This window comes from Rhinopithecus roxellana, chromosome 19 (assembly GCF_007565055.1).
Source record: "Rhinopithecus roxellana isolate Shanxi Qingling chromosome 19, ASM756505v1, whole genome shotgun sequence".
NCBI classification, from domain to species: domain Eukaryota; kingdom Metazoa; phylum Chordata; class Mammalia; order Primates; family Cercopithecidae; genus Rhinopithecus; species Rhinopithecus roxellana.
In genome coordinates this window covers 7721835-7749801 of record NC_044567.1, presented here as the reverse complement: position 1 = coordinate 7749801, position 27967 = coordinate 7721835, and the positions used below count along the sequence as shown (strand labels likewise).

The following is a 27967-nucleotide window of genomic DNA, read 5'->3' as shown; positions in this document are numbered from 1 at the left end:
GGGAGTATAGTGGCACCTTCATGGCTCACTGAAGCCTCGACCTCCTCCTGGGCTCAAGCAATCCTCCCACCTCAGCGTCTCGAGTAGCTAGGACTATAGGCGTAACCAACATACCTGGGTAATTTTTCTTTTTTTTTTTTTTGTGGAGACAGAGTCTCACTGCATTACCCAGGCTGGTCTTGAACTCCTGGGCTCAAGCAGTCCTCCCAATTCAGCCTCCCAAAGTGCTAGGATTACAAGCATGAACCACCATGCCCAGCCAGAAAAAATCTAAAATGCATAGAAAAATAGGCAAATAGAAACACCTCTCAGCCCTTATCAGATACTTTTCAAACAAAACAATAGGCTGGGCGCTGTGGCTCAAGCCTGTAATCCCAGCACTCTGGGAGGCTGAGTCGGGCAGATCACAGGTCAGGAAATCGAGACCATCCTGGCTAATACGGTGAAACCCCGTCTCTACTAAAAAATACAAAAAACTAGCCGGGCAAGGTGGCGGACGCTTGTAGTCCCAGCTACTCGGGAGGCTGAGGCAGGAGAATGGCGTAAACCCGGGAAGCGGAGCTTGCAGTGAGCTGAGATCTGGCCACTGCACTCCAGCCTGGGCGACAGAGCAAGACTCCATCTCAAAAAAATAATAATAATAATAAGGTTTCTCAGAAGTTCATGTCACAATCAATGGCTCCAGCTTTACAAAGGCCACAAACTTATATCACACACCAGCCACATGCCAGGTATTGTTCAAAGCCCTGGGGACACAACTGGGGGGAAAATCTCTGTTCCTGTGTAGCTCACATTCTACGACAAATATTCACTCAACAAGTATGGGGCATCCTTCTGTTCCAGGCACTGTTGTGACCTTGTGCTGGGTACACATCATTAAACAAATGGTAGTAATGTAAGGTTTATAGATATTTACAAAAATTGACCCGGAGTAAGAAGGAAATTTCTATAAGTTCTAGAGAAGCCTAGGCAACATGGTGAGACCCTGTCTCTACAGAAAAAACAAAACAAAACAACATAAACTAGCCAAGTATGCTGGCATGGGCCTGTAGTCCCAGCTACTTGGAAGGCTGAGGTGAGAGTATCACTGGAGCCCAGGAGAGCAAGCCTGCAGAGGGCCGTCATTACATCACTGCACTCCAGTCTGGGCGACAGAGCGAGATCCTGTCTCAAAGAAATAATACAGGCCCTATTCTTTGCCCACAATTGAAAAAAAATTAGAAATAGGTAATAAAAGAAGAAAACAAAAATCCCCAATCACTAAGAAACTTCAAAGCTTCATATATTGTCATAAACAACTTTACCTTGAAAGAGAACATTCAAACTCCCATTACTGAGTGTTTGGGAAGTGAGCTTATATTCATATGAAGCATACACATATGTCATATCTATGTGATACTAGTTATTCCAAGTGCACTGTCAAAGTCAGGGCCAGAAGGGGTTCCTTGTGGTCATTACTGTTATTTAACATTTTTTCTAGAAGGAACAGTCTATACAATTATACAAGAGAACAAGACAAGAAGCGCTATTGCTTACAAACCACATCAGATTGGCAAAGATTAGGGTGGCAATTCCCACCACCATCAAACATGGAGTGAAACGGCTCCATCATGCGCTGTCCATAGAGGCCCAGTTTGGTCCCAGCATGCTCTTGCTTCAGTCCTGAAGCTTCTTGTAGAAACACACAAGTGCTCAGGGAGGCAAGGGCCTGGAAACAACTGTGTATCAAAGAGAAATTAGCTAAAAAAAATTCCACAGCCACGCTCTAGAATACTCTTATGCTGCCAGTAAAAGAGATAGATTGATAGAAACCCACGGTTCTCCACTGAGGTGATTTTTCCCTCCAGAGGACATTTGGCAACATCTGGAGACATTCTTTATTATTTGCAGCAGGGTAGGAAGGTGTTAGTGGCATCTTGTGGACAGAAGCCAGGGATGCTGCTAAACATCTTGCCATACACAGAACAGCTCCCCTCCAACAAACAATGATCCAGAATCCAATATCAGTAGTGGGCCCGGTGCAGTGGCTCACACCTGTAATCCCAGCACTTTGGGCAGCCGAGATGGGCGGATTACCTAAGGCCATGAGTTCCAGACCAGCCTGGCCAATATGGTGAAACCCCGTCTTTACTAAAAATGCAAAAATTAGCTGGGTGTGGTGGTGCACACCTGTACTCCCAACTATTCTGAAGGCTGAGGCGGGAGAATCACTTGAACCCAGAAGGTGGAGGTTGCAGTGAGCTGAGACTGTGCACTCCAACCTAGGCAACAGAGTGAGACTCCGTCTCCAAAAAAACACAAAAATCAAAAAAAACAAAACAACAACACAAATATCAGTAGTATCCAAGTTGAGAAACCCTGGTATAATGTAACATGGAGATATAGCCACAATGAATTGTTAATAAAAAAGTAAGTTCAGAACCCAATTTATACCATGACCCCATATTTTTTCTTAATATACCTATACTGGTATATACCTAGAAAAATATTAGAAAATTCATATCAAACTGCTCATACATTCATCAATCTTTCATTCATTCAACAAATATGGGCACCATTGTGTCTCAGGCACTGTCTGGCCTATGTGCTGGGCACACATCATTAAACAAAACAGACAAGGCCCGCGCTTTTGTGGGAACCGTTGTGTCTTAGTGGGAGATACCTGGGAGGGGTGTCTTATTTTAGGGGTCTATGACAAGATACCATCAACTGGTGCCTTAAACAACAGCCTTTTTTTTTTTAATTAATTAATTTTTTTTAGATAGGGTCTTGCTCTGTCTCCCAGGCTGGAGTGCAGTGTTGCCAACATGGTGAACATGGCACACTGCAGCCTCGACCACCTGGTTCAAGCAATCCTCCCACCTCAGCCTCCTGAGTAGCTGGATCACAGGCACACACCACCACACCTGGATAATTATTATTATTATTATTATTTTTTTTTTTTTTTTTGAGAAGGAGTCTCACTCTGTTGCCAGGCTGGAGTGCAGTGGTGCGATCTCAGCTCACTGCAGCCTCGGCTTCCTGGGTTCAAGTGATTCTCCTGCCTCAGCCTCCCGAGTAGCTGGGACTACAGGCACGCGCCACCGCGCCCAGCTATTTTTTTTTTTTTTTTTTGTATTTTTAGTAGAGACGGGGTTCACTATGTTGGCCAGGATGGTCTTGATCTCTTGACCTCATGATCCGCCTGCCTCGGCCTCCCAAAGTGCTGGGATGACAGGCCTGAACCACTGCACCTGGCCAACAAGCATTTATTTCTCAAGGTTCTGGATGCTAAGAAGCACAAGATCGGGCCGGGCGCGGTGGCTCAAGCCTGTAATCGCAGCACTTTGGGAGGCCGAGACGGGCGGATCACGAGGTCAGGAGATCGAGACCATCCTGGCTAATATGGTGAAACCCTGTCTCTACTTAAAAATACAAAAAACTAGCCGGGCGAGGTGGCGGCGCCTGTAGTCCCAGCTACTCGGGAGGCTGAGGCAGGAGAATGGCGTGAACCCGGGAGGCGGAGCTTGCAGTGAGCTGAGATCTGGCCACTGTACTCCAGCCTGGGTGACAGAGCGAGACTCCGTCTCAAAAAAAAAAAAGAAAAAAAAAGAAAAAAAAACAGCATAACTTGTTGGATGGCAGGATGGCCTGTCTGTTGCAGTGCCGCCTATATCACAAGGCTTCAATGTGTATGAATTCTCCATGCCATCTGTGTCTGTCTCCTTATGGTGCTGCTGCTGTTTAGTTTCTCCCGGGTTGTGGGTATCTTTCTAATTCCAGAAGATTTGAGCAGACAGGCCAGCTGAGAAGAGCTCTAGGGTGAGAGTCCTATCACCTGTCCACCCAGCCATGATGTTCTCCGACTGTGGGACTCTCCCTGCCCTGCTCTGTTTCTTCCCATTTGTATCTAGGTGCTTGTTGGTTTTGTTTGTTTGTTTGTTTGTTTTACCATATTGTTTTTTATTTACAAGGTAATACAGAGGCCCTGGGAAATTTTGTTGTTTTTGAGACAGGATCTCGCTCTGTCGCCCAGGCTGGAGTGCAGTGATGTGATGATGGCCCACTGCAGGCTTGATCTCCTGGGCACAAGTGATACTCTCACCTCAGCCTCCCAAGTAGCTAGGACAACAGGCCCATGAAAACATGCTTGGCTAGTTTACGTTTTAATTTTTTTTCTAGAGACAGGGTCTCACCATGTTGCCTAGGTTGCTTTAGAACTCATAGGCCCAAGCATCCTTCTGCCTCAGCCTCCCAGAGTGTGAGAATTAGAGGCATGAGCCACCGTGCCTGGTCAGAAAATATATATATATATATATATATATATAGTATATATTCTGATCAGGCACGGTGGCTCATGCCTGTTTTATATATATATAATATATATACACACACATACACACACATACACACACACACACACATATATATATTTTTTTTGAGACAGAGTTTTGCCTTCCCAGACTGGAGTGCAATGGCATGATCTTGGCTCACTGCAACCTCCATCTCCTGGGTTCAAGCGATTCTCCTGCCTCAGCCTCCCAAGTAGCTAGGACTACAGGCGCGTGCCACCACGCCCAGCTAATTTTTGTATTTTTAGTAGAGACGGGGTTTCACCATATTGGTCAGGCTGGTCTCGAACTCCCGACCTCAGGTGATACACAAGCCTTGGCCTCCGAAAGTGCTGGGATTACAGGCATGAGCCACCGTGCCCAGCAACGTGCACCTGGCTAACTAAAAAAAATATTTTTTTGTGGACAGAGTCTCACTATGTCACCCGAGATGGTCTTGAACTCCTGGCCTCAGCCTCCCAAAGCTCTGGGATTACAGGCATGAACCACTGCGCCGGGCAAAGTTTGGCTTTTTGATTTGCCCTGGTTCCCTTCTATCCCTTGTTCAAATTGCCATCTCATGCAGTCAAAACCCAGCAACTGCCCTGGGGCTCTCCTCTTCCACCTATTCTTGTGGCCCAAGCACTATAAGGCAGCCAACAGCCCACATGTGTGTTCAAGATGAAGTCATCATCCTACTCAATCCAGCCTTCTTGCTGATTCCAAGATCAAAGAAAAGAATGGTATGGCTACAATAATGCCCCACTCCCAAGAAGAAAACAAAACGAAACGGTGCAGGGAAGGTGGGGCTAGCGGGTGAAGGGTCTTTGGTAAGGAGAGCTGTCCCTGAAGAAACATCCAGTCCTCTCCTGACCCCTAGTGGTTGCCCAAGACCTTTATCTGAATTGGCTTCTCTAAGGCCTCCAGGATTCCCAAGGAATGGCAATAGACAACAACTGATACAGGAGTTTAAAATTTATAGAATGAGCGGGCACGATGGCTCATGCCTGTAATTCCAGCACTTTGAGAGGCCGAGGTGGGCAGATCACCGGAGGTCAGGAGTTTGAGAACAGCCTGGCCAACATGATGAAAACCTGTCTCCACTAAATATGCAAAATTAGCCAGGCATGGTGGTGTGTGCCTGTAATCCCAACTTCTAGGAAGGCTGAAGCAGGAGAATCGCTTGAACACAGGAGGCAGAGGTTGCAGTGAGCTGAGATTGTGCCGTTGCACTCCAGCCTGGGCGACAAGAGCGAAACTGTGTCTAAACAAAAAATTCACAGTATGTATTTTTGTATATTCTATCTTTGAATCGTCCTCACAAGTAGAATAGATGGTACTATTATCTCCCATTGTACAGATGAAGAAACTGAGGCTCAGAGAGAAGATAAACAAATTGCCTATGGCTCCACACTCAGAAGTAAGAATAGGACTTCTACCCCCATGACAGTCCCGCCCTCCCAGAGCTGCCATATTTTTTATACAACCAAATTGAATTACTTGTTGAGTCTCCAGTCTTAGAAGCTGGTATAGATTTTTATTTTTTCTTTCTCTCTCTCTCTCGGGTCTCCAATCCTAGAATCTGGTACAGATTTTATTTTCTCTGTCTCTCTCTCCACCCCCCACCAAGTTGGAGTGCAGTAGCATAATCATGGCACAATGCAGCCTCAACCTCCCAGGCTCAAGCGATCCTCCTGCCTCAGACTCCTGAGTAGCTGGGACTATAGGTACATGCCAACACACCCGGCTATTTTTTTAATTCTTTGTAGCAACAGGATCTCACTCTATTGCCCAGGCTAGTCTTAAATTCATAGGCTCAAGTGATCCTACCCACTAGGCTTCCCAAATTGTCAGGATTTCAGGCGTGAGCCACCATGCCTAACTCTATAGATTTTCTTCGTTGATTCAATAAATATAAGGGTCAGCTAGGAGCCAAGTACTATTTATTAGGTTGGTGCAAAAGTTAATTGTGGGTTTTGCCATTACTTTTATTTATTTAGAGACAGAGTCTCACTCTGTCACCTAGGCTGGAGTGCAGTGGCATGATCTCAGTTCACTGCAACCTCTACCTCCTGAGTTCAGGCAATTCTCCTGCCTCAGCCTCCCGAGTAGCTGGGACTACAGGTGTGCACCACCACGCCCTGCTGATTTTTGTATTTTTAGTAGAGACAGGGTTTCACCATGTTGGCCAGGCTGCTTTTGAACTCCTGACCTCAAGTGATCTGCCCACCTTGGCCTCCCAAAGTGCTGTGATTACAGGCATGAGCCACCTGCCTGGCCTGCCATTACTTTTAAATGGCAAAAACCACAATTATTTTCGCACCAACCTAATAGTTGCTTTACAGTCTTATCTCCTAGAAGCAAGTAGCCAAAGCTGTTTTTGTCTAGTCCCTGTATTGTTTATCACAGAAACAGGAAGGTGTGTTGATTTCAGTCTCACCCTTCACTGCAACCTTGGACCCAGTGGTTTCACAGGGCCTCAAGGCCTTCTGGAGGTGCTGAGAGCCCTCAGTTGTCTTCTCCACTGCACAGGTGTGCAGGGCTCTGTGAGGCTGCCTTCTCAACTGTGTCAGCTGAAGAATGATGGGGTTCATACATTTGGAAAGGAGAGCCTTCTTTCTCACACAGGGTTGCAGCCTGCAGGGTGGCCATTGAGACAGGCTGGGAAGCATAGCCAGCAGCCACCACCTCAAGGATGGGAAGAATAACACAGGGATTTATGATGAACAAGGTGGCCAGATATACATATTCAATAAGGTATTGGAGGAGTCATGAATATTTATGAATGGAGAAATAGGCCCGTGTGCAATTGTGCTTCCTGCTTCTCCATGAGACCCATGTTCAAAAAATGGCAGCATTAGTATGATTGGAGCATGGAGTTTTTAGCCCTCTGATGTCAAAAGGTAACGCAGAGGACAGGAAGACCTTCACAGCACATTCTCTGCAGAATAGCCAGAAGTACTCCCTGGTTGGCCATCTCCTGTCAGAAGGAGATGCTAATGGCTTGTTTTCTCAAAACCACAAAAGGGAGGAGCAGTATTAGGTGGTGAGTTAAAATCAGGCTGGTATGGCCAGGCACGGTGGCTCACGCCGGTAATCCCAGCACTTCGGGAGGCCGAGGCGGGCGGATCACGAGGTCAGAAGATCGAGACCATTGTGGCTAACACAGTGAAACCCCGTCTCTACTAAAAATACAAAAAAATTAGCTGGGTGTGGTGGCAGGTGCCTATAGTCCCAGCTACTTGGGAGGCTGAGCCAGGAGAATGGCGTGAACCCAGGAGGCAGAGTTTGCAGTGACCCTAGATCGTGCCACTGCACTCCAGCCTAGGTGACAAAGCAAGACTCTGTCTCAAAAAAAAAAAAAAAAAATCAGGCTGGTATGGCTGGGCATGGTGGCTCACACCTGTAATCCCAGCCCTTGGGGAGGCCGAGGTGGGGGGGATCACTTGAGGTCAGGAGTTGAAGACCAGCCTGGCCAACATGGTGATACCCTGTCTCTACTAAAAATACAAAAACTAGCTGGGTACAGTGGCACGCGCCTGTAATCCCAACTACTGGGAAGGCTGAGGCAGGAGAATCATGTGAACCCAGGAGGTGGAGGTTGCAGTGAGCTAACTGTACTATAGCCTGGGTGACAGCGGGAGACTCCATCTCAAAAAAAAAAAAAAAAAAAAAAAAAAGTCGGCCAGGCGCGGTGGCTCAAGCCTGTAATCCCAGCACTCTGGGAGGCCGAGACAGGCAGATCACGAGGTCAGGAGATCGAGACCATCCTGGCTAACACAGTGAAACCCCGTCTCTACTAAAAAATACAAAAAACTAGCCGGGCGAGGTGGCGGGCACCTGTAGTCCCAGCTACTCGGGAGGCTGAGGCAGCAGAATGGTGTGAACCCGGGAGGCAGAGCTTGCAGTGAGCTGAGATCCGGCCACTGCACTCCAGCCTGGGTGACAGAGCGCGACTCCGTCTCAAAAACAACAACAACAACAACAACAACAACAACAACAAAAAGTCACATGGAAAAGTAAACATGCAAGAATAGTTAGAAAAATAAAGAAAAATTAAAACTAAGAAGGGATCTAACTCTTCTAGATATAAAAATATACTAAAACTCTTCTGTAATTAAAAAACAGTGCTATATTAGCACATGAATTAGCCAAAGAGACCAGTAGACAGAATAAAAAGTCCAGGAACACTCCCAAGTACATATGGAAATTTAGCATACAATAAAAGTGACATCTCAAATCAACAGAGCAAAGATGGACTTTTAAATAAATGATGCTGGGACAACTGGATAGCCAATTGTAAAATGGATAAAATTAGAACCACATCTCATGGTATACTCCAAGAATAAACTCCAAGTGGATTAGAGACTGAAATGTATAAAGTGAAAATTATACAAGTACTAGGAAAAACAACATAGTTGAATTCCTCTGTAATCTCAAGGTAAAAAAAAGGCTTTCTAACTGCAAATCAAAACACAGATCCAATAAAATAAATAATTGATAAATTCGCTATATAAAATTTTTAAAAACTTACCAAGAAAACACCATAAGCAAAGTCAAAGTATAAATGACAAACTGAGAGGACATATTTGTAATATATTATCTCTATGTGTCCCAAAAAACATTAGCATTGTACAGTATATGTGAAGAACTCTCAAAATTTGAAGGAAGAAAAATCCTACAGAAATAGGGGCAAAAGACACAAACAACAAAAGAAGATATATCAAATGAAAATGGTCCTTAACATATGAAAAGCTGTCCAACTTCAATGACAAGACAAAAACAAACACAAACTGTGATATAATTGATATTAAGCATGCCTTGTTATTTTGATAGTTTGACATCTGGAGCCTCAGTCACTGGCCCTCCCAGGGCTGGCCAATTCCTGGACATAGTAAATGACTCACCTGTGAGCATGCCTTTCATATACAAACTACCCAATCTGGAGCATATAACCCGAACCTCCTCCCTTACTACCCAATCTGGAGCATATAACCCGAACCTCCTCCCTTACTACCCAGTCTGGAGCATATAACCCGAACCTCCCTTACCAGTCTGGAGCATATAACCCGAACCTCCTCCCTTACTACCCAGTCTGGAGCATATAACCCGAACCTCCTCCCTTACTACCCAATCTGGAGCATATAACCCGAACCTCCTCCCTTACTACCCAGTCTGGAGCATATAACCCGAACCTCCTCCCTTACTACCCAATCTGGAGCATATAACCCGAACCTCCTCCCGTAGTAGCCTGTCCCAAGACTGCTGCACTCCAAACCACTATTCACCTTCCCTCATCACTGCACGGCTAAGTACCAAACAACTAGGACAGCCCCTGTACCCCAGAGACCATTGAAATTATTCAAACTAACCAATCCTAAATCTGCTTATCCTGCCTCACCCACTTCCTTCCTAGGAAAGACTAGACTTTTGCCCAGTTTCTCCTCACTCCCTCTGCCTTCTGACCAACCCTGGTGTTTGCCATGTAGCCCTGCATGCCCTGGTGTGCCCCCTCCTCTTGGAACTGCGAGCAACAAACTTATCTTTTCATTACCAGTCATCCCCTGATCTGTTGGTCTCACCACATCTGGATAATAATCAAACCCACATTTTACATACTATCTCTTACCATCTGATTGGCAAAAAATACAAAGCTTGACAACTCACTATTGGTGAGGCTCTGGGGAAACAGGCACTCTCACACATGCCTAGTGGGAATGCAGAATGGTTAAACTTTATGAAGGAAAAATTTTTAATGTCTAACAAAACTATCTATGTGCTTACTTTTTTTTTTTTTTTTTTTTTTTGAGATGGAGTCTTGCTTTGCTGCCCAGGCTGGAGTGCAGTGGCTCTATCTTGGCTCACTGCAACCTCTGCCTCCCAGGTTCAGGCGATTGTCCTGCCTCAGCTTCCCAAGCAGCTGGGATTACAGTTGCCTGCCACCACGCCGGGCTAATTTTTGTATTTATAGTAGAGATGGGGTTTCACCATGTTGGCCAGACTGGTCTTGAACTCCTGACCTCAAGGGATCCCCCGACCTTGGCCTCCCAAAGTGCTGGGATTACAGGTGTGAGCCACCACGCCCCAGCCTTGTACTTTTTGACTCACCAATCCCACTTCTAGGGACTTACCCAGAAGATACACAATACAAAATACATAGACACAAGATTATTAATTGCAGCATTGTTTGTAATTGCCAAACATCAGAAACATACTAAATCCCTATACATAGGCTATTTGTTGAATAAACTACAGAATAGTCACACTATTGGATGAGAGAAGTGAGAAAGGTCTCTATGAACTGATATGAAATGATTTCCAGGATATATTATTTTGTGAAAAAAAGGCAAAGTAGAAAAGAATAGATGTAGCATCTTTTGTGTAAGAAAGGAATAAGAAAAAAACTTTTTTTTTTGTTTTGTTTTGTTTTTTTATACAGAGTCTTGCTCTGTCACCCAGGCTAGAGTGCAGTGGCGTGACCTCAGCTCACCACAACCTCTGCTTCCAGGGTTCAAGTGATTCTCCTGCCTTAGCCTCCCAAGTAGCTTGGAGGTGCCCGCCACTGCGCCTGGCTAATTTTTGTATTTTTAGTAGAGACGGGGGTTTCACCATCTTGCCCAGGCTGGTCTCGAACTCCTGACCTCGAGATCTACACGCCTTGGCCTCCCAAAGTGCTGGGATCACAGGCGTGAGCCACCACGCCCGGCCAAAAATGTATCTATTTAATTTTGCAAAAAGAAACATAAAAAGGATAAGTCAGAAACGAGTGGGATTAGTTTCCTACAGGGGATAAATAGATGGGAATGAAATGGAAGGGATAAAAAAGTAAAACGACACTTTTTAAAATACCAGTGTTTTGACTCTACCTACAGAACCATTTAATGATTAATATGTTCGAGAAATAATAAATTGACCAGGCACAGTGGCTCATGTCTGTAATCCCAGCACTTTGGGAGACCGAGGCAGGCAGATTGCTTGAGATCTGGAGTTCGAGACCAGCCTGGTCAACATGGTGAAACCCCATCTGTACAAAAAATACAAAAATTAGCCGGGCATGGTGGTGCAGCCTACTCAGGAGGCTGAAGCACGAGAGTTGCTTGAGCCCGGGAGGCGGAGGTTGTAGTGAGCTGAGATCACGTCACTGCACTTCAGCCTGAGCAACAGAATAAGATTCTGCCTTAAATAATAAATAAATAAATAAATAAAATCACCTGGGAAAATTCCTCGTATACAAACAGAAACAATGAACCTAAATATATTTCGAATGAACAATTCTGAAACTTTCTGTGTATTGGACTGAGCAAAGGAGTAAATGTATCAAAGATGTTAGAAGCCAGATTTTACCCTTTGGAGAAGAGAGTTTCAATATGAAACTGGAGACAGCTAGGCCAGTAACACCAAAGATTTTGGCAACCACCAGAACAGGAGAGCGGCATGAAACAGATTCTTTCTCAGAGCCTTCAGAAGGAATCAACCCTGCCAACATCTTGATCTTGGGTTTCTGGCCTCTACAACTGTGAGAGAATAAATTTCGTTGTTTAAAATAGAAAGAAAGATAAAGGGGGAGGAAGAAAAGAAGGCAAGCAAGCCAGCAAGGGAGAACCCTTCGGTGTTGGAACGGAACTGGAAATATGAAGTTGTTCTCTTAAATATACACACACATAAAAGAGGAAACTAAATAAATTAGATTGATTTTAAAACATATATCTATATACAGAAATAGATGCATGCGTTTATGTGTTTATGTGCGGATGTGCACGTGTGCATGTGTGCTCCTAGCTCTGCACACGGGAACAGCCTAGAAACAATGACATCTCCATGGGAATGATCACACCTGTGCCTCATAGAAAAGAACCTGGCTCGTTGAAGAAAGGCCTGATTGCAGGGCTGGGGCAGGGAAAGTACAATGGAACCCAGAACGTCTTGATGTGCCAGGACATAAGAAAGCACTCACAGGCCGAGTGCAGTGGCTCATGCCTGTAATCCCAACACGTTAGGAGGCCAAGGAGGGCAGATATTTGAGGTCAGGATTTTGAGACCAGCCTGACGAACATGGTGAAACTCCCTCTCTACTAAAAACACCAAAATATATTACCTGGTCCTGGTGGTGCATGCCTGTAGTCCCAGCTACTCGGGAGGCTGAGCCAGGAGAATTGCTTGAACCTAGGAGGCAGAGGTTGCAGTGAGCTGAGATCGCACCACTGCAGTCCAGCCTGGGCAACAGAGCAAGACTCTGACTAAAAAATAAAATAAAATAAGAAAGTGCTCACAAAATAATGGGGATATGTCAAAGGATATGGGAAACAGCTGTTAGGACAGAATGCTGGACAACGTTGGGATGATTAAAGCATCAAAATAGATCATGATAGTGATGGATTATGACCCACTGAATAAAATAAGAATCCATGAGTTCACAATGATAATAAATGAATGAATGGATGAGAAGAAAAGCTCTTTCTTTTTTTATTCTTTGTAGAGATGGGGTTTCACCATGTTGGCCAGGCGGGTCTCGAACTCCTGGGCTCAAGCAATCCTCCCACCTTGGCATGAGCCATTACTCCTGGCACGACTTTCTGTAAGTTTGAAATTATATCAGAATTAAAAGCTGCCTCTCACAGGCTCACACACACGCAAAACTAATACATGGGTAAAAGGGCCCACTAAATGCCCAGCATAATGAATGGAACAAGTCACATGCCAAGGCCTGTGTGGCAGTTGATTGTCCCCCCAACACACTTTGCCTTCGTCCTTCCTAATCGACCTTGATTTTTAGTACCAGTAGATTTTTTTTAACTAGAACATGTAATACTTCAATTTTAAACATTAAAATTCATTAAAAGGCCAGGTGCGGTGGCTCACGCCTGTGATCCCAGCACTTTAGGAGGCCGAGGCAGGTGGATCACCTGCGGTCAGGAGTTCAAGACCAGCCTGGCCAACATAGCAAACCCCATCTCTACTAAAAAAAAAAAAAAAAAAAAAAAACAAAAATTAGCTGGGCATGGTGGCACACACCTGTAATCCCAGCTATTTATAGGGAGGCAGAGGCAGGAGAATTGCTTGAACCTGGGAGATGGAGTTTGCAGTGAGCTGAGATCCCGTCATTGCACTCCAGCCTGGGCAACAAGAGCGAAACTCCTTCTCAAAAAATAAAATAAATTAAAAGAAGAAAGTGTGTTCCCCTAAATAAGAAAAAAATGAGTGTTGTTGAGTGAACATGTGAGTGAATGAGTGAATCAGTGAACAGGGAGTGAATGGACTGAACAGGTGAGCAAAGTGAGAATGAACTGAGGCTTCCCCTCAAGTGCCAAACCTTTTCATCTACAGTTTCCCTGCACCTGTAGCCGCACCCACTCAGGGGAGGAGGCTCAGGATGCCTTTTTTATGGCTGACCACACCCTGGCAGCCAGGTTGGCCAAAGTGCATTTTCTCAGAGTCTGGGCCAGGGGATCCCTGCTACTTCTGCCTCTCCATTGCCCCACCCCGCCCTTCCCCTGTTTTTGCAGAAAGACACACCGACGTGCTGGGAAGACAGCATCAGCCTGGCAGCCAGGTGACCCAGGTCCGGTGCCAGGCCTGTGCCTGACTGGCCACGTGACTAGTGGTAAACATTTCACTTCCTAAGGCCTCAGTTTCCCTGTTTGCTCCTTTAAGCAGTTTGGCCAAATCAGTGGTTCACAGTCTTGGCTGCACATTGAAATCAGCTGGGAACCTTTAGAATGTTCTGGGGCTCCGATTGCATCCAGACCAATTAAGTTAGACTCTTTATAGGGTGGGACCTGGGCATCCGCGGTTTTTAAAGCTTCCCAGGTGACTTCAATGCACACCACGTTTGAGAGCTGGTGGGCTACGGTCTCCATAACTCCCTCCAACTTTTTTTGTTTTGTTTTGTTTTTGTTTTGTTTTGTTGTTTGGTGGTTTTTTTTTTTTTTTTTTGGTGTTTTTTAAAATTTTATTTATTTTTTAATTTATTTTGAGATGGAGTCTTGCTCTGTCGCCAAGACTGGAGTGCAGTGGTGCGATCTCGGCTCACTGCAACCTCTCCCTCCCAGGTTCAAGTGATTCTCCTCTCTCACCTCCTGAGTAGCTGGGATTATAGGTGCACGCCACCACGCCCAGCTAATTTTTTGTATTTTAGTAGAGACAGAGTTTCACCGAGTTGCCCAGGTTGGTCTCGAACTCCTGAGCTCCGGCAATCCACCCACCTCAGCCTCCCAAAGTGCTAGGATTACTGGCGTGAGCCACCACGCCCAGCCAGCTCCCTCCAGTTTTTTGACGCTGAGGCCCACCCTGATGCCCCGGCTCTTTGCCCGTCTTTTGTCATTGGAGGGTTAAATGAAATGTGAGCGTCACCCAAACATCTGGGTTCCTATCTGTGTACCTCCTCCTGTCTTCAGCCTGCCTTTGAGGCGGCAGCCTCACTGGGGACTTTGACCAGCCCCACCCATTCTTCACTGAACCTCCTGCTCCAGCCTCTGCCTCCTCCATTTTGATGTCTAGAATCAGGGGATCCAGGATCATCAACAAGGTCATTTTCCCAGGTATGGAGGGGTCTTTCTGCTTCTTTCTTGTCATGCATGGCTGCTGAGGAAGGGGCTGGGAGAAAAGACAGTGAAATGGGGAGGAGGATTCCATTCAAACCAAGAAACAAAGTGTTTGGTTTTTCTTACCCCTGATGAAGAAGCTACCAGCCTTTTCCAAGGAGGGCCTGGCCCCCTTCTCGGGTCTGGCTGGGTGCCTGCTGTGCCTCTCAGGCCTCCCCTCCGAAGGGCACCATTCCCTTGGGTGAGTACTACTGGTTTGCACCATCTTCCAGTGGAGACAGCCTGAGAAGGGAGTCTGGAGGCTTGAACCTCAGTACCTTCCTTCACTGGCCTCACCCTGTGCAAATCATGCCACACATTGGAGCCTCCTTTTCCCTGTCTATAAAATAAAAATGACCCTGCGCTATCTCACTGGACTGGCAAGAACACACTGTTGTTGCCTTGCAGACAGGTGTGCTGAGGCTGTAGAAAGTGCTTTTTATTTGGTTGGGAGCTTGTGCATAAATGCGAGAGGGGCTGCACATCTGACGGACTACAGAGGTGACTCATGGCTGAACCGGAACAGGACATCGGGGAGAAGCCAGAAGGTGAGTCTGGGAGTCCTGTTCCCAACATAGTCCTCAAGGAGGATGGGGCAGGGGGCTGGGGAAGGCTGGGACAGGGGTGATGCTGTTTCCAGCAGTGCCCCGTGTCCTCCCCTACTCTGCCAGTGGGGTAGTGAAAAGCAGAGCAACTAGACCAAAGGTCCTTTCAGAAGGAAGCAAGTGTCTACAGCTACAATAAATAATAATAGCAGCCAGCAATTACTGGTGCTTCCCACTGCTAGGAAGTTGTACCTTCTGTGTACTTTGTCATCGACTTCTTGCAATCTGGTGAGGTAGGATGGTTAACCCCATTTTCAGATCAGAGAGGGTATGTAACTTGCCCAAGGTATCAAATTTACCAAGTGGCAGAGGAATTCAGACCCAAATCTGCCTGAGTGCAAAGGGCATGCTTTGTGACCTCTATGAGACCCTGTCCATTCACAGAGCTGACACACTGATCACAGAATAAAATGCTTTCAAACCTAGTGGAGAGGGCAGGGAAAGTTCTCGGGCTGTGTGTTGGGTGAGTTAGCAGTGAGGCAGGAAGGCCTCGTTTCAGGTCAGGTACTGGTATCTGTATCAGGTATCGGTATCAGGTCAGGTACTGGCAGGTGGGCCGGGGCCCAGCTGCTATAGGCGCTGCCTGAGAAGGGGCCACAGCCCTGAGCCACCTCCAGGGCCTAGCATTGAAAGGCAAAGAGAAGACTACAGATCCCCGCTCACTAGGGGAGGGGACATTATTCCTGTCCTGCGAAGGGGCTGAGTTGGGCAGGAGCATCTCATCTCCTTGGAGGCATTTGGCAGGGTGGCACAAACAGGGCTGACTTCATAAGGCTATAATCAGTGCAGTTGCCCAGGGCCTTGCATTCAGAAAGGCCCTGGCTTGGGGTTCAACCTTCTGTGGTTGCTGACTTGAAATGTGTCATAATTTTAGCCTTGAACGTGTTTTGTAAGTGGAGTCAGATGGGACAATGGAGCATGTGCCAGGGTTGGGAGTTGGAGCCTCAGCTCATGTGTATGGTCTCCACACCCAGACCAGCCCCACCACTGCTGTAACCCTCTGCCACAGTCCCTCATTCCGCTGTCACCTTTGCCCAGGCAAAACAAGGATCAGAAGTTGAGGAGTGGCAGGCAGCCCTGGACACTCTCACCCACCCCCATCCAGCTAGTTGGCGCGTTCCAGTGGGGAGGTCGCAATACCTTGGGCGTCACCCATTTGCCCTGGGTTACAGCAGCGGCTGTGAGAAGGGGAAATTGGTTTCCTCTTCATTTTTCTTTTGCACTCGGCTCTGCAAATTATGTAGTTGGCCCTGGTCACATCCATGTCTGGCCATTTACCAACCTGAACAAATTACTTGCCCTTTCAGCCTCAATTTTCCTGTCTGAAAATGAAAATAATAATGTCCATACCCCACAAGATTCTTTTGGGGACAGTGAGGATTTTCTCTTTTCCAGAATGCAAGTCTGATTATGACAGCTCTCTGCTAAAAACTAGAATGGCCTGGTGGTGTTTTAAGACAAAGGCCAAAACCTTTCGTCTGGACCAATGCTGCCCAATAGAAATGTAACGCAAGTCACATATGTAATTTAAAATTGCTAGTAGCCACATTTTAAAAAGTAAAAACAGGTGAAACTAATTTTAATAATATACTTCGCCCACTATATACAAATCATTATATCAACATATAAATATGAAAATTTTTTATTGCCTCCAAAATCCAGGGTATATTTTACCTTATTGCATATCTTATCTCACGTGACAAGGAGCTACGTAATTGGACTAACTGGCCCCTGCCAGCCTGTCTGACACTCAGTCCCCCTGTGCTCTCTGCCCCGCAGCCATCCTGAGCTCTCCACAGGGTCCTGTGAAAAGCTCTTCACCTCCTCTGCCCTCTGGATCTAGTTAAGCCTATTCATCCTTCAGATGTCAGCTCCAATAATCAACCTTCACGGAGGCCTCCCTTGACCCCTAACATGCTTTCAAAGTATTGTGTATTTCACATTCATCATGTCCCCCATAACTGTGATTTCCCATTTATTAACATCTGTCTCTTCTACTAACCTGCAGACTCCAGGAGGACAGAGACATCTTTGGGATTTTTGAATATTATTTCCCCAGGCCTTAGCCCAGTGCCTGGTGCAAAGCAGGCTTTCAACATGTTCAGTGGATATTGTAAGAAAGAAAGAAGTACGCAAAAGGCCTGACATATGCAAAGCGCTTTAAATATTCACTCCTTTCCCTTCCCTCTGGGTGAGAAAATTTCTCCTTATAAAGGCACCCTCCTCACTGTGTATCTCTGCTAGAGAACTGAAGACATAAAGCACTCTGTGCCAAAAATATTTAAGTAAAAACTTGAGCTAAGCACAGAGATTATAAATATTTCTTCCCCAGATTACGCACCATTTAAAAATACTGCCTCAGCTCCTTTTCATGATTTGGGTGGTGATTAAAGAAAATTACTCTTCAAGACTGAAAGTCATTACTGCCCTTTTCCTGACTTGCCTTTTCCCTTGAGAGGCGGAGGATAAGCTGCAGGGCAGGAAATGGAAGTGGGGCATCCTTGTCCTTTGTCTGGCAGACAGCCAACGGGTGAGGTACTGCTCCTTCTCAGCTCTTTCCTGACTCTTTCGCCGGTGAATATAAACAAGAAGGCACAAATCCACACTTGCCAACCGACCCAAGTGACAACAGGAAACCCAACGACATCTGTCTAGGTGAAGACTCAGCCCCTACGTGACCATGTAGCAAACTCAAACTGACCATCTGGTTTCCATTTGGACTTTTAGTTCATACTGTATCTTCTCAGGACAGTTAAGTTGGAATACAATGCCACTGTCCTAAAAGATGGTAGAATTATCCTATTTCTGGAGGAGTGGGGGTGGTGGGTAGGAATCTCAAGAGCTATTTGCTCCTCTGCACAATAGCATCTTTAAGGACACCAGGGCCCCCAGGGCTACACATTTCCCAGAAGCTTTCCAGATAAGGTTGGGTGCCTGCTATGTATCGCCCAAGGGTGATGTGTTTAAATATCCGTTGCATATTTTAAATCCTTGGCTGGCTTAAAGCTGCAAGCTTTCTCTTTTCAGTGGCTATAATGGGGGCATACATCCTAGAGCTCGCCCAACACTCCAAGAACAGAAGCCTCAGCTAATACAAAGTGTATATGTGCCCGTGAAAGCTCCATGTCTACTTAACATTCAGTTTTTAGGATTATTTATGCCATAATAATAGATACGAAAATCTCTAACGGGTATTTTGTTTCCTTTACAAATTGTATTTGAATTTACGGGTGATTTAGAGCTTGTGCTTAAAGTCAGAATTCAGAACCCCAAAGAAAATGACTTCATTGAAATTGAACTGAAGAGGCAAGAACTGAGTTACCAAAACCTACTAAAAGTGAGCTGCTGTGAACTGGGGATTAACCCAGAACAAGTGGAGAAGATCAGAAAGCTACCAAACACACTGCTCAGAAAGGTAAGGGTTAACAGTTTCTAAATGCAGAATCACAGTGGATGACATCATGTTCTCTGGAGCCAATCGTTTACACTTTTGCATTTCATGACACCAGAAATCCTGGCTGCAGAATGGCCAAACATGGTAGCTAGGTCATTTTCAATCTGGCACTTTTAAGATTTGCACATCTAATCCATAAACCTTTTGAAAACCTCTGAATGGTCCGATCACAGTGGCTCACACCAGTACAATCCCAGCACTTTGGGAAGCCGAGGTGGGCGGATCACAAGGTCAGGAGATGGAGACCATCCTGGCCAACATGGTGAAACCCCATCTCTACTAAAAGCACAAAAATTAGCTGGGCATGGCAGCGAGTGCCTGTAATCACAGCTACTTAGGAGGCTGAGGCAGGAGAATTGCTTGAACCCAGGAGGCGGAGATTGTGGTGAGCCGAGATAGCACCACTGCACTCCAGCCTTGTGACACAGCTAGACTCTGTCTCAAAAAAAAAAACAAACCTCTGAATGACAAGTGACTCCCCAATTTAAGACTTTAGTTCAGTGCTTTTAGCCCTGCCGATCTCTGCAAAACTGACTGGTTAACATAAAATGACATAGTCCTCAGGAAAGAAAACACAAACCCGTCCTTGTTTGCTTAGCAAAGCGTGGGTTTGCTAAGCATTTGAAATATTAGCAAACAAAAATTGTTTTGCATTTTTATATATTTCCCAGATTCAAAATACAGATCTTAATTTTTTTTTTTTTTTTTTTTTTTTTTTTTTTTTTTTTTTTTTTTTTTTTTTTGAGACGGAGTCTTGCTCTGCCGCCCAGGCTGGAGTGCAGTGGCCGGCTCTCAGCTCACTGCAAGCTCCGCCTCCCGGGTTCACGCCATTCTCCTGTCTCAGCCTCCCGAGTAGCTGGGACTACAGGCGCCCGCCTCGTCGCCCGGCTAGTTTTTTGTATTTTTTAGTAGAGACGGGGTTTCACCGTATTAGCCAGGATGGTCTCGATCTCCTGACCTCGTGATCCGCCCGTCTCGGCCTCCCAAAGTGCTGGGATTACAAGCTTGAGCCACCGCGCCCGGCCCAGATCTTAATTTTTAATTTTGGAAAGGAAATCTTATTTCTTTGGAAATTTTTTCTTTAAAGCTTTCAAAATTCCTTTGGCAATTTTTTTGTTTTTTGTTTTTTTGAGACAGGGTCTCACTCTGCCACCCACAATGGAACGCAATGGCATGATCATAGTTCACTGCAGCCTCGAAATCCTCGGCTCAAGCGATCCTCCCATCTTAGCCTCCAGAGTAGCTGGTACTACAGGGACACACGACCATGCTCCGTTACTTTTTTTTTTTTTTAGAAATGGGTCTTGCTATATTGCCCAGTCTGTTCTCAAACCCCTGGTCTCACCCTCTTAAGTACTGGGGTAACAGGTGGTGAGCTGCTGTGCCTTTGGCAATTCTTACTGGCGTCTTGGCTGATAGTGTATATTCCTTGTAAACATGTCAAGGGATGATCATGTCTTCCAGATACCTTAACAACAAAAATCTGCTGGGTGTGGTGTCTCATGCCTGTAATCCCACCACTTTGGGAGGCTAAGGTGGGTGGATTGCTTTGAGCTCAGGAATTTGAGACCAGCCTGGGCAACATGGTGAAACCCTGTCTCTACAAAAAAATACAAAAATTAGCTGGGTGTGGTAGACTTGGGAGGCTGCAGTGGAAGTGGAAGAACTGCTTGAGCCCAGAAGGTTGGAGCTGCAGTGAGCTGTGACTGTGCCACTGCACTCCAGGCTGGGTGACAGAGCAAGACCCTGTCTCAAAAACAAAAAACAAAAAAACAAAAAAACCAGAACTATCTTATGGGGACCAGGCGCAGTGGCTCACACCTGTAATCCCAGCATTTTGGGAGGCTGAGGTGGGCGGATCACCTGAAGTCAGGAGTTCAAGATCAGCCTGGCCAACATGGTGAAACCTCTCTACTAAAAATACAAAAATTAGCTGGGCATGATGGTGTGTGTCTGAATCCCAGCTACTCAGGAGGCTGAGGTTGCAGTGAGCAAGTGAGGCAGGAGAATCACTTGAACCCAGGAGGCAGAGGTTGCAGTGAGCCGAGATTGCATCATTGCACTCCAGCCTGGGTGACAAGAACAAGACTCCGTCTCAAAAGAAAAAAAAAAATATGGGTTCAGAACCCAAGATGCTGAACAATATTAATATTAAGCCTTTCTATTACATTCAAATTTATTAAGCATGATATAATTTCTTTTCCACATTAAGGATAACGACATTCGAAGACTGCAGGACTTTCAGGAAGTGGAACTCATTTTAATGAAAAATGGAAGCTCTGGATTGACAGAATATATACCATCTCTGACAGAAAGGCCCTGCTATAATAGCAAAGCTGCAAAAATGACGTATTAAATAATCCCAGGAATGGCCGGGCGTGGTGGCTCATGCCTGTAATCTCAGCACTTTAGGAAGCCAAGGTGGGCAGATCACCTGAGGTCAGGAGTTCTAGACCAGCCTGGCCAACAACATAGTGAAACCCCATCTCTACTAAAAAAATACAAAAATTAGCTAGATGTGGTTGGTGGCACACACCTGTAGTCCCAGCTACACGGGAAGCTGAGGCAGGAGAATTGCCTGGCAACAGAGCAAGACTCTTTTGAAATAAATAAATGAATAATCGATCCTAGGAATAAAAAACTGAAATCATTATTTCATAAATAATGAAGTCTGGATGCATATACCAATTTGCCTAATTTCATGTTTGAACTGTGAGAAATTATTATGTTTCCTCATCTCCAATTTCTCTGGGCTAGAAGAGTTAAGTTCAGGGTTTTGACAAACAGCTATAAAAAACATCGCAAGGTATGACATTTACAACAAGGGCAGTTTATTTTGTAGAGTTGTGCCCCAATCCTGATGAGTATAGGTGTGTTTTATGAGATTCAGTCAGGACAAATGGCCAGAGTCTCTTCACATGAACCCACATGGGCAGGGTGAGCTGATGGTGCTGGGAAAGCCAGGACCCACTTGGCAACACAAGTTCTATCAGTGTTCCCTATTTTTTTTTTTTTTTTTTAGACAGAGAGTTTCACTCTGTTGCCCAGCCTGGAGTGTAATGGCATAATCGTGGCTCACTGCAACCTCTGCCTCCTGGGTTCAAGTGATTCTCGTGCCTCAGCCTCCCGAGTAGCTGGAATTACAGGCATGAACCACCATGCCCGGCTAATTTTTGTATTTTTAGTAGAGATGGGGTTTCACCATGTTGCCCAGGCTGGTCTTGAACTCCTGACCTAAGGCGATCCACCCGCCTCAGCCTCCCAAAGTACTGGGATTACAAGTGTGAGCCACTGTGCTCAGGCCCCCCTAACTTTTTTACTTTTTTTTTTTTTTTTTTTTTTTGAGACAGAGTCTTGCTCTGTCATCCAGGCTGGAGCGCAGTGCCATGATCTCGGCTCACTGCAACCTCTGCCTCCTTGGTTCAAGTGATTCTCCTGCCTCAGCCTCCTGAATTGCTGGGACTATAGGCATGTGCCACCACACCTGGCTAATTTTTGTATTTTTAGTGGAGATTGGGTTTCACCATGTTGGCCAGGATGGCCTCGAACTGACCCCAAGTGATCTCTTGGCCTCCCAAAGTGCTGGGATTACAGGTGTAAGCCACTGTGCCCAGCCAATTGTCCTCATTTTTAAACGTGTCCCCATACTATCACTTCCTGTTTATACCTTTTTAAATTCATCTACAAAATGGCATAATTTCTGAGTTGAGTAAATAATGCCTCTTTTTTTTTGAGATGGAGTCTCACTCTGTCACCCAGGCTGGAGTGCAATGGCGCGATCTTGGCTCACTGCAATCTCCACCTCCCAGGTTCAAGCAATTCTCCTGCCTCAGCCTCCCAAGTGGCTGGGATTACAGGCATGCTCCACAAAGCCTGGCTAACTTTAGTATTTTTAGTAGAGACGAGGTTTCGCCACGTTGGCCAGGTTGGTCTCGAACTCCTCACCTCAAGTGATCTGCCCGCCTTGGCCTCCTAAAGTGCTAGGTTTAAACTCCTAAAGTTTTTAGGACTCCTAAAGTCCTAAAAAAAAAAAACTAAAGCCGGGCGCGGTGGCTCAAGCCTGTAATCCCAGCACTTTGGGAGGCCGAGACGGGCAGATCACGAGGTCGAGATCGAGACCATCCTGGCTAACACGGTGAAACCCCGTCTCTACTAAAAAATACAAAAAAAGGCCGGGCGCGGTGGCTCAAGCCTGTAATCCCAGCACTTTGGGAGGCCGAGACGGGCGAATCACAAGGTCAGGAGATCGAGACCATCCTGGCTAACCTGGTGAAACCCCGTCTCTACTAAAAAATACAAAAAACTAGCTGGGCGAGGTGGCGGGCGCCTGTAGTCCCCGCTACTCGGGAGGCTGAGGCAGGAGAATGGCGTGAACCCGAAAGCCGGAGCTTGCAGTGAGCCGAGATCTGGCCACTGCACTCCAGTTTGGGCGACAGAGCAAGACTCCGTCTCAAAAAAAACAAAAACAAAAACAAAAACAAAAAAAACTAGCCGGGCGAGGTGGCGGGCGCCTGTAGTCCCAGCTACTCGGGAGGCTGAGGCAGGAGAATGGCGTAAACCCGGGAGGCGGAGCTTGCAGTGAGCTGAGATCCGGCCACTTCACTCCAGCCTGGGCGACAGAGCGAGACTCCGTCTCAAAAAAAAAAAAAAAAAAAAAGACGAGGTCTTGGCCAGGCACAGTGGCTCACATCTGTAATTCTAGTTACTCAGGAGGCTAAGGCAGGAGAATCGCTTGAACTTGGAAAGTAGAGGTTGCAATGAGCCTAGATCGTGTCACTGCACTCCAGCCTGGGAGACAGAGTGAGTCTCCGTTTCAAAAAAAAAAAAGGACAAGGTCTCACTATGTTGGCCAGGCTGGTCTGGAACTCCTGGGCTCAAGTGATCCTCCCACTTCGGCCTCCCAGAGTGCTAGGATTACAGACGTGGCCACTATGCCCAGCCAATAACGATTAACACCTTTGAGGCTATTTTTAACATACCACTTACAGAGTAGGCGAGGCACAGCACACACCACTGGGTCTGTTAAATAAACTGAAAAACCAGCTGGTGCCTTCACATACGTCTAAAGTGAGCTGTCATCACATCCCATGCTATGTTCCTCCCTAACACACTCCCTAGGATGCTTCCAGGTCAGCTTCCTTGCCAAATTCTAGTTAGTAACTCTGCTTGCACCTTGTACAGGCTCATGCAATGGCTTGACCCTATCTACCCACTTTTATTCACACACACCACACTGCCACTTCTTTACATACCTGTTCCTCCTAGACCATGAAGTCATCTCTAATCCTTGTGGGAGAGGTATACATAAAATACCAAAACTCCTTATGGCCAAAGCATAATGTCTTACTTGCATCCCAGCACATGCCATCAGCCACTGTTCCTTCAACTCCAATTTCTCAGTAGTTCAACTTTGATGAAGGGCAGTGGACACATAGGCAGCGCATCAAGATTTATCTTACCCAACTGTTCAAAACAGAGAAAAATGGTTCCAATAATAATAAGCGTGTCCTGTTTCATTCAGAAAATGTCATTTGAGACCATCTGCAACTTGCTCATTATTTGCGGCCTCCTGAAACAAGGTGACAGAAGCACTTTCAGCAGAGTGCAGCTCAGCGTCTAAACTGCATTTTTTTTTTAACTTTGAGGCCAGGCAGTGGCTCACGCCTGTAATCCCAGAAGTTTGAGTTTAGCCTAAGCAACATAGCAAGACCCTATCTCCTTAAAAAAAAAAAAAAAAAAAAAAAATTTAGGGGCACATATCACTGTTACCCAGGCTGGAGTGTGGTGGCATGATCTCGGCTCACTGTGCAACCTGTCTCGCAGGTTCAAGTGATTCTCATGCCTCAGCCACCCAAGTAGATGGGATTACAGGCATGCATCACCATGCCCAGCTAATTTTTTAAAAAAAAATTTTGACAAGGTTTTGTCATGTTGGCCAGGCTGGTCTCGAACTCCTGGCTTCATGTGATGTGCCCGCTTCAGTTTCCCAAAGTGCTGAAATTACAGGTGTGAGCCAACGCGCCCGGCCAAAACTCATTTTCTATAACACAAGTAAGTCTTTTTTTTTTTTTTTTTTTTTTGAGACGGAGTCTTGCTCTGTCGCCCGGGCTGGAGTGCAGTGGCCGGATCTCAGCTCACTGCAAGCTCCACCTCCCGGGTTTACGCCATTCTCCTGCCTCAGCCTCCCGAGTAGCTGGGACTACAGGCACCAGCCACCTCGCCTGGCTAGCTTTTTTGTATTTTTCAGTAGAGACGGGGTTTCACCGTGTTAGCCAGGATGGTCTCAAACTCCTGACCTCGTGATCCGCCCTGTCTCGGCCTCCCAAAGTGCTGGGATTACAGGCTTGAGCCACCGTGCCCGGCCTAACACAAGTAAGTCTTAAGGCTGCAGATTATCAGTAAAACAAAATTTGAAAAGCGTCCAGAGTAATTTGATTAGTCTTCACCTCATGCATTGATTATAAAAAACTAATCCCTGAGTAAGGTGCAATTCCACTGATTTTATTTATTTATTTATTTATTTAGAGACAGAGTCTTACTGTGTCACCCAGGCTGGAGTGCAGTGGCACGATCTTGGCTCACTGCAACCTCTGCCTCCTGGGTTCAAGTGATTCTCCTGCCTGTCTCCCAAGTAGCTGGGACTACAGGGGCCCACCACCATGCCCAGTAATATGATTATTATTATTATTTTTTGCATTTTCAGTAGAGATGGGGTTCCACTATGTTGACTAGACTGGTCTTGAACTCCTGACTTCATGATCCACCCACCTCAGCCTCCCAAAGTGCTGGGATTACAAGCATGAGCCACCGCGCCCGGCCAATTCCACTGATTTTTAAAATGGCCTTACGTGAAATTAATCAGGTACCAAAATGCCATCTTGAGAAGTCCCAGAACTATTTAGGTTGAAATAGGAAATGACCTAGAATTCTTAGTTGTAACATAAACTCTGCACTTGTTTGAGACGGAGTCTCGCTCTGTCGCCCAGGCTGGAGTGCAGTGGCCGGATCTCAGCTCACTGCAAGTTCCGCCTCCCGGGTTTACGCCATTCTCCTGCCTCAGCCTCCCGAGTAGCTGGGACTACAGGCGCCCGCCACCTCGCCCAGCTAGTTTTTTGTATTTTTTTTTTTAGTAGAGACGGGGTTTCACCGTGTTAGCCAGGATGGTCTTGATCCGCCCGCCTCGGCCTCCCAAAGTGCTGGGATTACAGGCTTGAGCCACCGCACCCGGCCAAACTCTGCACTTTTAATAGGGTGATTAGTAATTCACAGCCCTACCCCTTTCCACTCCTTCAGAAGTCCTACGTACAAGGTACCGCCCTGAGGGTGCCACTGCTGCAGTGAGGACAGATTCCATAGTGGAGGGGGCTGAAGCTGCGCCTCGGTGTATCCAAAGGTATCAGTTACTCCACAGCACATAGGAACACTCAGGGATGTGTGTTGGACAAACCCACAACCAAGCCCTATGCTCATACTGAGAGGATCCAAGTCTTACCTGGGGCATAGTTGAGGGGTAACAGGGCTACTGTGAACTGACCGTAGTTATATGAGCCTTATGAATCTGCAAGTGCAATTCAAATTTCAATCACTTTCCTCTTTTTAAAGAGTAAACATTTTTGTGTTCACGGTACCCCTACTAAAATTAGAACAAGGCCAAAGCAGCAGCCTCTCTGAAGTGACAATCTAACTTGGGCCAGGGAAAGGAGTACAGCACAGTACAGCAGTTTTCCTTCCCAGAATGGCATAAATCTGAGAAAAGCTTCTTTGGAAGCTGCTTAGACAGGAAAACAAAAGCATCAGCTCCCTGGCTGGCAGACAAGTAGAAATTATGTTAAGATGAAAATAAGATACCACATAGGAAACATACATTTAGGTCTTGTTTCTAGCCTTTTTTTTTTTTTGGAGACGGAGTCTTGCTCTTGTCGCCGTTTCTAGCTTTTTTTTTTTTTTTTTTTTTTTTTTTTTTTTTTTTTTTTTGAGACGGAGTCTTGCTCTGCCACCCAGGCTGGAGTGCAGTGGCCGGCTCTCAGCTCACTGCAAGCTCCGCCTCCCGGGTTCACGCCATTCTCCTGTCTCAGCCTCCCGAGTAGCTGGGACTACAGGCGCCCGCCTCGTCGCCCGGCTAGTTTTTTGTATTTTTTAGTAGAGACGGGGTTTCATCGTATTAGCCAGGATGGTCTCGATCTCCTGACCTCATGATCCGCCCGTCTCGGCCTCCCAAAGTGCTGGGATTACAGGCTTGAGCCACCGCGCCCGGCCCGTTTCTAGCTTTTTAAGAACTACAATGAAGACCTCAATTTGAAGACTGAGCACAGTGGCTCATACCTGTAATCCCAGCACTTTGGGAGGCCAGGGTGGACCTGATCATTTGAGGTCAGGAGTTTGAGACCAGCCTGGACAACATGGTGAAACCCTGTCTCTACTGAAAATACCAAAAAAAAAAAAAAAAAAGAGCCAGGTGTGGTTGCATGCACCTGTAATCAATCCCAGCTACTTGGGAGGCTGAGGCATGAGAATGGCTTGAACCCTGGAGGCGGAGGTTGCAGTGAGCTGAGCTCGTGCCACTGCACTCCAGCCTGGGTGACAAGAGTGAGACTCTGTCTCAAACAAAATAAAACCTTAAATTGGGCAGTCAAGAAACAGTATCTTTAAATTTGTCACTCATTGATGGTTACTTTTATGAAATACACTACAGCTTATGTATCTATTAGTAACTACCTGCACCAAGCCTTTTTCCCATTCTTTTTAAATTTTATTAAGAAATATCGTACATACAAAAGCACATAAACATACAGCTTAAAAAAGAAAATGCCCACAGGGCTTCAGAAATAGACCCTCGCCAGTTCCTCTGAAGACCCCTCTCTGCCCTCATGATCACCTCTCCCTCCATCAGAACGGCTAACATTAAATGTTGTCTTAATCGTTTCCTTTTATCATGTATTTGACAGCCTGTTTTTGACTTTCATTGAAATGGAACCATAGTGATGTATTCTTCTGACTTGCTTTTTTTGGATCCTTCTG

The 27967-nt window shown here is 46.0% G+C and overlaps 1 protein-coding gene across 2 annotated transcripts; it reads left to right on the top strand.

Annotated features, from left to right (window-relative positions):
• The first annotated feature begins 14753 nt into the window (after positions 1 to 14753).
• ANKRD40CL (ANKRD40 C-terminal like) lies at positions 14754 to 21305 on the top strand. 2 transcript variants are annotated; one of them, XR_750437.1, is made up of 3 exons: positions 14754 to 14848; positions 15299 to 15438; positions 18750 to 19457. XR_750437.1 is itself a non-coding variant. In XM_030924069.1 (3 exons), exons 1-3 carry the CDS (start codon positions 15399 to 15401, stop codon positions 21303 to 21305), a joined length of 345 nt encoding a protein of 114 aa, XP_030779929.1. In that variant the 5' UTR covers positions 14898 to 15398. The 2 variants fall into 2 exon arrangements, 1 of the variants encoding a protein (XP_030779929.1); XM_030924069.1 differs by lacking the exon at positions 14754 to 14848 and adding an exon at positions 21162 to 21305 and having other exon boundaries at positions 14898 to 15438; positions 18750 to 18910.
• Positions 21306 to 27967: the final 6662 nt, after the last annotated feature.